Source organism: Monodon monoceros, unplaced genomic scaffold (genome assembly GCF_005190385.1).
Source record: "Monodon monoceros isolate NGI ecotype Baffin Bay Population unplaced genomic scaffold, NGI_Narwhal_1 Super_Scaffold_7, whole genome shotgun sequence".
Taxonomy (NCBI): domain Eukaryota; kingdom Metazoa; phylum Chordata; class Mammalia; order Artiodactyla; family Monodontidae; genus Monodon; species Monodon monoceros.
Genome location: NW_021703784.1, coordinates 102,580,714 through 102,592,130, shown reverse-complemented (window position 1 = coordinate 102,592,130; position 11,417 = coordinate 102,580,714). Strand labels below are relative to the sequence as shown.

General features: G+C 58.1%; 1 protein-coding gene across 6 annotated transcripts; it reads left to right on the top strand.

Annotated features, from left to right (window-relative positions):
• Positions 1 to 679: 679 nt before the first annotated feature.
• On the top strand, positions 680 to 10,796 carry CUNH11orf24 (chromosome unknown C11orf24 homolog). 6 transcript variants are annotated; one of them, XM_029209226.1, is made up of 5 exons: positions 680 to 806; positions 1,501 to 1,845; positions 3,148 to 3,345; positions 7,153 to 7,326; positions 8,240 to 10,796. In XM_029209226.1, the coding sequence occupies exons 2-5, from the start codon at positions 1,728 to 1,730 to the stop codon at positions 9,313 to 9,315; spliced, it is 1,566 nt and encodes a 521-aa protein (XP_029065059.1). In that variant the 5' UTR covers positions 680 to 806; positions 1,501 to 1,727; the 3' UTR covers positions 9,316 to 10,796. The 6 variants fall into 6 exon arrangements, 5 of the variants coding, with proteins under 5 accessions (XP_029065059.1, XP_029065062.1, XP_029065060.1 ...); XM_029209227.1 differs by having other exon boundaries at positions 701 to 806; positions 1,497 to 1,845; XR_003791549.1 differs by lacking the exon at positions 680 to 806 and having other exon boundaries at positions 850 to 1,781; positions 8,240 to 10,441; positions 10,546 to 10,796.
• The last annotated feature ends 621 nt before the right edge of the window (positions 10,797 to 11,417 follow it).

Below are 11,417 nucleotides of genomic sequence, written 5' to 3'. Positions count from 1 at the left end.
GCAGATTCTTAACCACTGGACCACCAGGGAAGGCCCCCAAAGCCTATACCTAATGAAGGTCAAGTCCCATTCGCTTTCCTCTATACTCCGTTTTGCCCCACTGTTATTCACATCTCACAATTAAGAAACATTCTGTGAGCCTCAGTTTCATCATCTGTAAAACGGGTGCGAAGCGCGTCACAGTGCTATTGCAGAGTTAAATCACCCAACCAAGCCCAGGTCTTGGCACGAGTAAGCACTCAAAACACGCTGGCGGCCATCCCGACTATGGCTTACTCCCAGCGCAGGCCCCCCCGCCCCCCGGCTGGATAAAGTCGGAGGGATGAGGGAGGGCATGTGGCAGGGTCACGCCGTCGGGGTAGGTCTGAGATCACCCAGCCCCGGTACCTCGGTCGCTACAGGGCAGTGTCCACAGACTGTGAGACGAGCACCAGGAACCACCACTTCCGGCAGAGACCTGCCCGAAATAGCCGCTCCCAGCCGCTCTCCAGACGTAGCTGGACCGCTCCGCGGTGGGCGGGGCCCTGGGTACAGCCACGCCCCTCGCTTCCGGCTCGCCTCCTGCAGCGCCTGGAGCCGCTGGGCGGCTCCCGGCTTCGGCCGACGCTGCCCCGCCCTCCAGGACCCGCCCTCCCGTGACGTCACCTCCGGGGCGGTCCTGGCGGGGCCAGAGCTGGGGCGGCTGCCCTGAGCAGTCTTGGTTTGCGGTCGCGCTGCTCCGGTGCCCGCCACGTCCGCACGCCGGACGGCGGCCGCTTCCCCGCCGCCCGAGGGCCTCCGGGCCGCCGCAGGCCTGCCACGCCCGGGTAAGGGGCCCTCGCTGTTGTCCGCGGAGCTGTTGTCAAGGCTGCCTGAGCCGGCTTGGGGCTGAGCTCTAGAGGGAGGTGGGGACAGGAGGAGGGGTGCATGGGAGCACGAGAGGCAGAGGAGGGGGCATGGGGCCACGAGAGGCAGAGGAGCGGGACAAGAGAAAAGATGAATGGGGACATAGAATGCAAGCTGGTGACGACTGGAGGTGAGGAATTGGAGGAGAGGAAAGAACCGAAGGAGTCAGTTGGGGGCCCAGACTCGGAAGGAGCATGGATGGGAGCCCAAGAGGCAGGAGACAGGAGGAGGGCTTAAGGGGATCCCAAACCAGAGAAGAGACCCGGGTCGCTCCAGTTTGGGAGCGGAGGAGAGGGAAGTTGGGACACTCCCGGATGGGTGGGGAGCTAAAGGGTCCTGCCCGGCCAAGGCTGGGCCCCAGGAAGGGTTACCCTCAAAGAAAGAGTTGGCTCTTTAGGCGACCCAGGCCTCCCCCAAGCCCACCCTACCTGGGAGGGTGTTGTGCATTTACATTTACCTGCTCGCCTCCTCCAGGTGAGTCTGGGTGGCTAGTTAGTGTGTGGAATTAGCTGTTAGGCTAGTATGAGGAATCCATGGTTTGCCATAAGACATAAATATCTACTTAGAAATCTGCCTTTAATAATGTTGTTTTTTTTTTTTTCTCCCTGGAGGAAGCATCTCTAAAATTTCAATACAGATGTTCAGCTTACATGCCAGACTTGCCTAATGGACAAAGGAATGTCAAATCTACCCAGACTGCCAGCAAAAGCTAGCCTCTTGATCAGCGTTTAGCCTGATACCAAAAATTCCAAAAACCTGGAAGGAAGCGATGTGGTTAAGACGCTCTCCAGTGCTCTGGGTTCCCATCTGCCACAGAGACACTTCCTTTGGACCACAGGACAATGTCTGTATACACAAACCCACAAGTCTGTGTCACGATACCAAAGTTCAGCCAGGTGACGTGTCAGGGCAGGTATCTGTGGTTTGCCCTGTACTTGCTTCCGCAACTCCTGTCCCTCGGTATGTATAGTTTCTCCAGCTTGGTGTAGGGACTGGGACCACGTTGCCGCTGATAAATAAGTTACTAGTGTGATGGAATGTGGCGGGCAACACTTGTGTTGAGCCCAGGAAAAAGGAATTAAGCAATTTGGAGAATTGTAATCCAGAAAAAGGAATTAAGCAATTTGGAGTCTGATATCAGGTAACTTGCACACAGCACCCTGCATATAACAAACGGTTTCATAAAAGTTAAAAGTCAAGCCAAGGTTGGGAACATAAGAAATTGGAAATGGGAGATGTTGAGAGGTAGCACAAAGTCATGGACCAGAGAAGGTCATGAAGTTGGCACCCAGAGCCACATTCTGAGAGTGCCTTTCTAATATAGGGTTGCCTGGCTAGTGGGGTGCTGCCCCTTCCCTGCAGAACTTGTGAGGGGCTGACCCCTGAAAATGAGAACTCCCAGCAGCAGCCTAACCTCCTGTCTTTCCACCTGCCCTGCTCTCCTACTCAACACTTAGTCCTTCTTGCTTATTCCCTTCCTGCACAGGGGTCTCTTCTTTCTGAGACCTTGATCTGCCCAGTCACTCTGCACCAGATCATGAGGATAACTGGCCAGACCCTCATTTAAGGCTCACTAAAGCCTTTTCAGGGGAGACTATGATTCTGAGTCTTGTTAATGCTTTGTCCGTTGTGAGTCAACTTAGATTAGCACAGGCCCCCACGTGGGAATCTTGACATTTAGAATACGCTGTTGGAAAGCAGAGTCAGGACCATACCAGAGAGATGAAGTGACAGCACGAGGGCCTGTTCTTGACTCCGCACAGCGGCCAATTCCTGTCTCTGTGGGAGTGATCACCAGCCCCACTGGCTGAGGGAAGAGACAGTGATGGTATCCAGCAGAGGTCTCCTGAGCGCGACCAGTGGAGTTTCCTGAGATAGCTTTAGAGAGATGCTCCATGCACACGCTCACCTCATGTATGTAACTGTGTGTGATTGCACACGTGCATGTGTATGATTGCACGTGTACACACATGGCAGTGTGCACGCAGGTGTTGCCATGTGCACATGGATACGAGTGCGTGTGTGCGCCGTGTGACCGCATGCATACGCACGTGTACCTATGCACATATGCGTGTGTGATAGAGAGCAGGCCCGTCCGTGGTGGTTCTCAGGCATCACCACCTACACATATCTGTAACTCTAGGAGGTGCTGAGTTTCTTTCATCTCCTCCTGAGTTTACACTAGAAAAATGCCTCCCTCCTCGCTGGATTTAACCCCCCCGTGCTTTTTCTAAGGAGCGTTTATTCTTTTTCAAACCGTAGATGCATCTTCTACCAGAGTGGAGCATCTGCCTGGATCCCACGTGTGCCACAAAGCGTGCCATGGCCTGGGAGTGCCCTTCAAAGCCGTCCTCGCCTCCTGCAGAGCCAAACCTCGCCCGACAAGCGCACAGTGTCAAGCCCTCAGCCCCCCGAGGAAGATGGCCCAGCCTGGGCACACGCCCCGAGCAGCTGCCTGTCGTGAGTGTCCAAAGCCCTGCAGGCAGGGCCACCTGCTCAGTGACAGGACAGTGAGCCCGAAAAGGGCCCCGAGGGGGCTTTGCAGGGACAGGGTGGGCAAAGGAAAGACAGTGAACCTCAGAGGGCCAAGCCGTCCAGTGTGCAGGAGGCCCGGTCTGTGGCATTTCGCCGTCAGAGCTTCTGCCTTCTTGGGTGGCCCTGGTGGGGGGTCCCCAGGCAGGCATGGGAACCGTGTGGTCCTCTGGGCCGTCTTCTGTTTCTGTGAGGTTCTCTCTGGGCCTCGTGTCATGAGACCACGATACTATGGGAGCCCCTCACTGCACGGGCAGGGGTGCTGCATCTCACTGATGCGGGGTGCGGAGGGGGCGCCTCCTAGCAGAAGGGGCCCTGGGAGGAGACTAACTAGAGTCTGTCCCTGGACCAAAAATGGGACGGCCCGTGTCTGTTCCAGGATGAGGGACTGGACGGGAAGGCAGAAACCCATTCAGGCCCTTGAATCAGTTCCTCCTGCCTTAGCTGGAGCATCAGCTCTGAAGCGCCAGAGGCGGGGGTGGCAAACTGTGGCCTGTGGGCCACGTCTGTGCCCGCTGCCTGTTTTTGTAAATAAAGTTTTATCGGGACCCGGCCACACCCATCACATACCTATGGTCCATGACTGCTTTTGCAGACTTGAGTAGCTAAGACAGACCGTATGGCCCACAAAAATCTAAAATGTCTGCTCTCTAGCTGTCTATAGGAAAAAGTTTCCTGACTCTGCTCCGGAGATTTGTAGTGAGGTGGCAGTGGAAAGCCTGGGGAGCATTCAGGAAGCCCCTGTCAGATCCAGGGCTCAGACTTGGGGAGCATGTTGGGCTCAGTGGTGGCATTTTTAATGCATTCAGTGGACGTGATTGGCCAAAGAGAGAGTCGTTTAAATACACTTATTTACGGAGAGCCCAGCTGCATTTACTTCAGCTAATGTGGGGGGAGTGGGAGCTCTCTGTGCCTGAAACCTCCCTGGTTCAGTCCTTCCCCCTCATGACATTGGTCTGTTTCTTCTCTCCCCACCCCACCCCCTCTGTTTCAGTCAGAACAAAGAATGCCTTTTGCTCTGGAGGAAACAGATGCAAATCTGTGGTTTGTAGGGCTGGGGAACCTTTTTAAACCTGTAAGACACCAGGAGCTCTTATGGACAGTTTTGGCGGGAGAGTGCGCCATGAAGCTAAACTAAAGTTAGTGACTCTCACGAAGGGATTAGAAGCATGGGGGAGGGGAGTGCCCAGCCTTCCAGCAGAGTTTGTGCTCAAAAGGGTTTTTCCAGTCATGGGGCCACTTTGCAAGAGCCCCCGCTGCTCACAGGAGAAAGAAAGCCACCTCTAGATGCCCCTTTATGCTGCACGGGGACTGCTTTTGCGTGGCCGCCAGCAGGGCTGGAAGTGCTCCTCGAGGGGGCCGGGCTGGGCCAGGAACTGCCGGTATTTCACGTGTCTGGCGAGGGTGGGCTCACGGGAGAGGCCGCGGGTCAGACTTTGAAGGCGGCCTCGCCATGTTAAGGAGCTTAGGAGTTATCCTGGGAGAGCAGGGGGTTTAAGCATTGGAGGCAGCGTCAGCTTTGTGGGTTACAAAGATCTTTCTGGCAGCTGTGGCATGGCAGATGGAGCAGGCCCAGGATGGGGACGCTTGAAGGTGACCCTTGGGGCTGCTGGGAAGCCAGTGAGCCTGCCCTGCTCCGCGGGAGGGCAGCCTGGCCACAGGGCCGTGGAGAGCAGCAGTTAGCATCCGTGCCAAGGCGAGGAGTCCGTCAGGACGTTTCGTTCAGGGTGACCTGAAGGCTCCCTTCCAAGACATTCTGTGGAACCCAAGAGCTTCGCCATGAGGGCCAGGGGAAAGGCCGAGGGCCTAGGGCATCTTCGGGCAGGACTGATTGTGGAGGCACCCCCCAGGAGTCGCCAGGCCTCAGGCTCCCAGCAGACTGTGCTCTGCTTGCCCTGTGCCCACGTCAAGTTTGAGTCTCAGGACTAGCCCTCGTTGCACGTGACTGGGCTGTTGTCCAAGGGGACCTGGGCCTCGCAGGTGGCCACGTGGGACTCCGGCAGTTGGGTAGGGCTGAGAACAGGATCAGGGCGCACCCAGGACCGGCAGGGCATGAAGTGATGGGGCACTTGAGGCCACCTGCCCCCTCGGTTCCCCTGTGGTGAGGGACCTGAGCCTGCCAGCACGTGGGAGAGACCTGGGGTGAGTGGGGAGACCCCGCTGTGTGCTCGGGAAGCCAATCCTGTTGAGGCTCAGCTGCCGTGGCGTCTCTGTAAGTTTCTGCAGTTGCACCATAACCCTCAGAGACCAGGGCTTCTGCGACCAGGTCCACTTAGCCCACCCTCTGTCCCCTGCTGTGGAACCCCCTTACTGAGTCTCTCAGCCTTCTCAGGCCTTGCCCCCTGCATCGCCACCCCAGCTGCCCCTTGCTGGAACGCCTCACTTGTCATACCCCTGCCTCGGGCCTGCACGGGCTCGCCTCCCCCCACACCGAAATCCAAACTGCCCCGTGGTGGCCTCTCTCTCTCTCTTGTTTAAGCCCAGGTCTCACTGCGCTGTCCCCAGGCCTCTGGCCCTGCTGTCGTCACCTGCTGCTCCTGCCACTTGCCCCCCACCCCTTTCCCACCAGGTGGATCCCAACTGTCTTTCAGAACGTGGCCCAGGTGTTACTAGCCAGGTTACCTTCCCTGGCCCCCGCCTCCACCCCCCACCAGCTGAATTCCGTGCCTCGTGGGTCCTGCAGCACCCTGTCCCGTCCCACCCACCTCTGGGGCCTCTGCACAGAGGACCAGCCTCCACCTGACCCTTTGCAGCCTCCCAGGTGCCATCTCCTCCCTGTTTCCCGACTTAGTCCCTCTACGCTGGCACCAGCCTGCACTGACCTCTCTTCTGTGTCTCCCGTTGGAGGCAGGCTCCCTGGAGGAGGGGGCTGTGCGGCTCTCATCTTTCTGTCCTGAGTGTACTGCCTGGCGCATGAGCAGGCACTCGGGGAGTATTGGACGAAGGGATGGGTGATGGGTGGATGGGTGATGGGCGGTGGATGGGTGATGGGTGGTGGATGGGTGATGAGTGGATGGGTGATGGGTGGATGAATGGATGATGGGTGGTGGATGGATGGATGGATGGATGGATAGGTGGGTGATGGGTGGATGGATGGATGGACGGGTGACGGGGATGGGTGGTGGATGGATGGGTGGATGGGTGGGAGATGGGTGGATGGATGGATGGGTGGGTGTTGGGTGGATGGATGAATGGATGAGTGATGGGTGGATGGGTGATGGGCAGTGGGTGGGTCATGGGTGGATGGTGGATGGGTGGATGATGGGTGGATGGGTGATGGGTGATGGATGGGTGAATGGATGGATGGGTGGGTGATGGGCAGTGGATGGGTGATGGGTGGTGGATGGCTGGCTAAGTGGAATCTCTCCATGTGGTCAGCTGTCACGGGTGCAGAGAAGTGCTCTGGGCCCTGCAGAGGCCACAGAGAAGTTGAGGAGGAAGTCTTGGCCCCCCTCTCTGCTGCTCTTTCATACTCTGAACTCTGAGCTGGGATAGTAAGACACATAGTGAGACTGGGTTAAGAAGTGCTATAAACCCGTCAGAGCAGGCACTGGGCGGATCCCTGAACACATGGCTGAGACACTGTTCCTGAATGCTCTTCCTGAATGCCAGGCCCCAGGGGAAACATCTGGCTGGGTTTGCACCCTGGGACCTCTCGGAGCACTCCACAGCCGGCGCGTTGCCAGGCCTGTGCCCCGTGCGTCACTGACCAGATGCCTTCCTTCTTGACCTTAGGTTCCTCAGCCAAGCAGCAGGGAACTGTTAGCAGCCTGAGGAACGGCAGGCTGGGAGCCTCGGGCACCGCCCAGCCTTGCTGCCAGCTCACCTGCAAGATGTGGACAGCCCTCGTGCTCATCTGGGTTTCCTCTTGGTCCTTATCTGAAAGCCACCTGACAGCCCAGCATCCACGTAAGTGAGAAAGCCATGTGACTGCTGGACGGGCCTGCAGGGGCCCCGGGGTTCCTGGGGGCTGGGCGGCGAAGGCCTGTTGGGCCAACATGGGACCTGGCCTCTGAGCCTTGAGAGGGTGACTTACTTGGCCTTGCAAAATTTCATTCCTTCCATAAACCTAGTCTTTATTGGGGAGTTTGTCGATCTACACATCACATATTTAGTTGCGCTTCTCCTCTGTGCCAGACACTATTCTTCTCCAGGAATCCTGCTTTGAATCCGATCATAAAGCCAAGAATTCTTGCATGGTGTGAATATCTGGGCAACGGTTTATCTGCTGTGTAAACCTGGGTGTGTGTTGGATAGGTTTTTTTAATGGCGAATCACACCTGTAATGCGAGAGAGTATGATATTTTGAGAACTGGATCAAAAAATGAAGCTCTGGGGGCTTCCCTGGTGGCGCAGTGGTTGAGTCCGCTTGCAGATACAGGGGACGCGGGTTCGTGCCCCGGTCCTGGAGGATCTCACGTGCCGCAGAGAGGCTGGGCCCGTGAGCCATGGCCGCTGAGCCTGCGCGTCCAGAGTCTGTGCTCCGCAGCGGGAGGGGCCACAGCAGTGAGAGGCCCGCGTACCGCAAAAAAAAAAAAAAAAAAATGAAGCTCTGAAGCCTTTCATGGGCTTGGGGTTCAGAGAGCACAAAGGAGATTTTAAATCAAAGTGCTGAGCGCCTCTGTGATGGGCTGCAGGCCAGATGTGTGCAGGGAGGAGATGAGAGGGAAACGTGTTTGCCGGGCTAAGAAGCAAGGCACCACACAGCCTCCCTGGCCAGCCCCACGGGCCGGAAATTAAGACAGTCTTTGAATGATCCACCTGCACAGGGTTGAAGGTGATCATATCTTTTCCTCCCTTTTCTGACCCTAATGGTACTCAGTCCTCAACAAGACGCTGGAGAATTCAGAACAAAACTCATCCGTGGAAACCATTACAAGAGTCTTGAATGAAACGTCTGCAAGAATGACCTCGGTGACACCTTCTCCCATCATGTTGACCAGGGGGACTTGGGGAGGCGACCCCCCCTCTCCTGCGGTCACAGCAGGGACAAGGCACAGGACAGAGGCAGGCACGTCAGCAACGGCAGAAGGGACCCCTGACGGAGCCACCTCCGGGGTGCCCACGCCGCCTGTCCCGGCATCTGACTGGCAGACCCTGTCCTCACCCCACACGCGGGCGCCTGGCAGCGGCACGTTGTCTGGGCCAGCGACGCACACAACACCCACGCCGGCCACGGGTGCTCCCATAGCTGCTGCGGCCCTGGCAAGTGTAAGCGGCCCCTTGGGCTCGCACGGTCGTCCCGGGCACACCCCTGGCCATGCCACAGCCAGCCCCACAGTGCCCCTGAGTCCCCATACACTTAACGCGTCCACACAGGGCCCCACCGTCCAGGCGCCGACGGCCCGGACTGCGGCTGACGCAGCAAGTAGGCCTGCGCCCACCCTCCTCAACACAACCCCAGAACCCACCTCCCCCTCTTCGGCTTCCGCATCCATGACAGTGGGGACCACGACCAAGGCCCCCCAGCCGGCTGCCAGCACAGCGCCAGCCCCTCACTCCAGCCTGGCCCCCCCAACACGGCCCAGCCCCGTCACATCCATGCCGGGGGCCGCGGGGCCAGGCACCACTCAGACGCCGGAGCAGGGCGAGCCTGAAGCCGCGCCTGGTACTGCTTCCATGGGGCCGACCCCTGGGAGCTCAGGGGACTCCAAGGTGCCAGCCACAGACTCATGCCAGCTCAGCACCCAAGGCCGGTACCTGGTGGTCTCCAGCAAGCCCCTGGCCCAGTCCCCAGTGAACAAAAGTTTTCTCCTGGCAGTGCTCTTGCTGGGGGTCACCCTCTTCATCACAGTCCTGGTTCTGTTTGCCCTGCAGGCCTATGAGAGCTACAAGAGGAAGGACTACACGCAGGTGGATTATCTCATCAACGGCATGTACGCCGACTCAGAGATGTGAGGGGAGGGCGCTCGGCCGGGCCTGGGGCTGGGCCCTTCCCCTCCTTCCATGTTGCCTCTGAGGCCAAACCAAGTGCTTCCAGATTCTTTTGGTGCAATTTAGGAGACGTGCCATTTGCTTAAACACATTTAATCGTTGTCCGATTAATTCCACGATCACTAAAGAGTTGCTGCTTTTTTCATATTTATTTTTGTAACGATCACGAGCAGGCAGGGATTCTGCCTTGGGGTGGGGTGGGCGGCCCCGGGGTGGGTCCCGACCTGAATTAAAGCAATGACCCTTTCCGCTCAGACCCTGTCTCCCCGTTTGTGTGGGCTGTGTCCTGCCCCCCCCCCCCCATGGCGGCCGGGGAGCCTTTTCGAGATGCATGTGACAGGGTGTGTTCTTGTAAAACGTTGAATGTAACACGAGGCCCTGGCCATCTGCTGTGTCTGTGCCGCTCTCCTGGGCTTCGCTCTTAGGCCCAAACCTGCCCCAACCTGGGTGGGAGGAACCCCAGCCTTTGAGGGTCTCTGGCACCACGTGGAGGTGGGGCCCCTTCCTCTAACCCTCCTTTTTCAGCACTGTGAAGTGGCGGACACGTGAAGCCTCGTTTGGGCACGAGAGCCGAATGCAACATGTAAACCACACCTGAGCTACACAACATGGCCAGGTCGGCGGGACCCGCCCAGACCAGGCTCTAGGTGACCCCGCACAGCTCGTGGTGTGCCCTGGCCGAGTGGAAACCCAATACTCTGGTGCCGTGGGATAGTCATTACTAGCACCTCGCTCCAGGTCACCCCGGAACCCAGGGGCGCGCTAGGCCCGAGTGAGCCCAGGGCCCCACCCTCATCAGCTCGATGGCCCTGGGGCCAGGCCTCACGCCCGCGACAGCCCTGAGCGCCCACACTGTGCTTGTCCTCGCCCCGCCCCAGGAGATCAGGGCTCTGACCCCCATTTTAAAGGCGGGGCCCTTGAGGCAGAGGAGACCTAACTTACCACTGAGGGCCAGAGTCCAGCTCTTTCCTTAACTATTTTGTTTTACAGCCGCCGGGGCTGCACTTGGCATTCTAGCTTCATCTGCTTACCAGCCAGAGGGAGGCAGGAGAGCTGGCAGGCAGCACGTGAGGCTGCGTTCCCAGGCCAGGTATGCAGCCACCAGCTGTGTGACCCGGAGCAAGTGTGGCGTGTTGTGGGCTCAGCTGCTTTACCTGGGCGATGGGGAGACGGTCTGTCTGTCACGGCCCCCAGGGGCATGCTGCCTGGAGCGATTCCAGGTGGGGAGTTGACTCGTGCTTTCTCAACTACTCTGAACCCTGAGGAGGAGACCGTTCTACCTGGAGACTCCAGTTTCCCCATCACAGAAATCTCCTGAGCCAGGCCTGCGTGTCCACTTCCTCTTATTGAAATTCTGCCTCCTCCAAAAAGGATTTCAAATGGCGCATAATAAAAGACAATGGTAGTGAACTCCCAAACCATTTGAAATAACTTACGAGAGTAGGGAGGAGGGATGGGAACAGTCCTCACCCGTTTTCTAGCTCCATCCCGGGTTTCCCCAGCCCATCTTTTCTCACTGGTTGGTTCAGGGGGCCCAGCAGACCCCTTTCCCTCCCCAACAGCTATGCTGTGTGTCCTGACAGCTAGGCTCCAAGCAGCCTATGCACCTGTGTTTCTCCCTGCCCTAGCCGACCCATCGTACACCTGGGCCCATCTGCTGTGTGATCACAGGTGCTGGCGCTGACTGTGGCTGAGAAAGTGTCAGCCTCACTGATCTGAGCTCCAGGCCAGGCTGCAGCTCTGTTGTCCTTGAGTCTGAGAGGCCACCTGCTGCCCAGGTCAGGCAGCTCTGCACAGAGTGGAGAATCGGGGGGATTTAGGGGGTGCCCTTTTCCTCTGCCAGCATCACCCCAGCCGCCTGTCAAGGGCAGGCTCCACACCCTGGCTGGTGGGGTCTCACCCAATAGAGACAGAGCCTTAGACCCCCATGAGCCATGGAACACTGGGTGGCTTGTTCCTCTCTAGGGGTGTAGGACAAGGGGCAACCCGCAGGGCTGGCTTTCATCCCTAGCCTGTGACCAGGGGCCTCTGCCTGGCACTCCTACCTCCAAGGAATGGGGGCGTGG

Excerpts from the sequence above, each read along its gene's own strand:
- CUNH11orf24 (XM_029209225.1), top strand. The coding sequence starts at position 1,655 with ATGTGGTTAAGACGCTCTCCAGTGCTCTGGGTTCCCATCTGCCACAGA. Across the intron at positions 1,782-3,147 it reads CGATACCAAAGTTCAGCCAG|ATGCATCTTCTACCAGAGTG; the intron begins GTGACGTGTCAG and ends TTCAAACCGTAG. Across the intron at positions 7,327-8,239 it reads CCTGACAGCCCAGCATCCAC|TCCTCAACAAGACGCTGGAG; the intron begins GTAAGTGAGAAA and ends AATGGTACTCAG.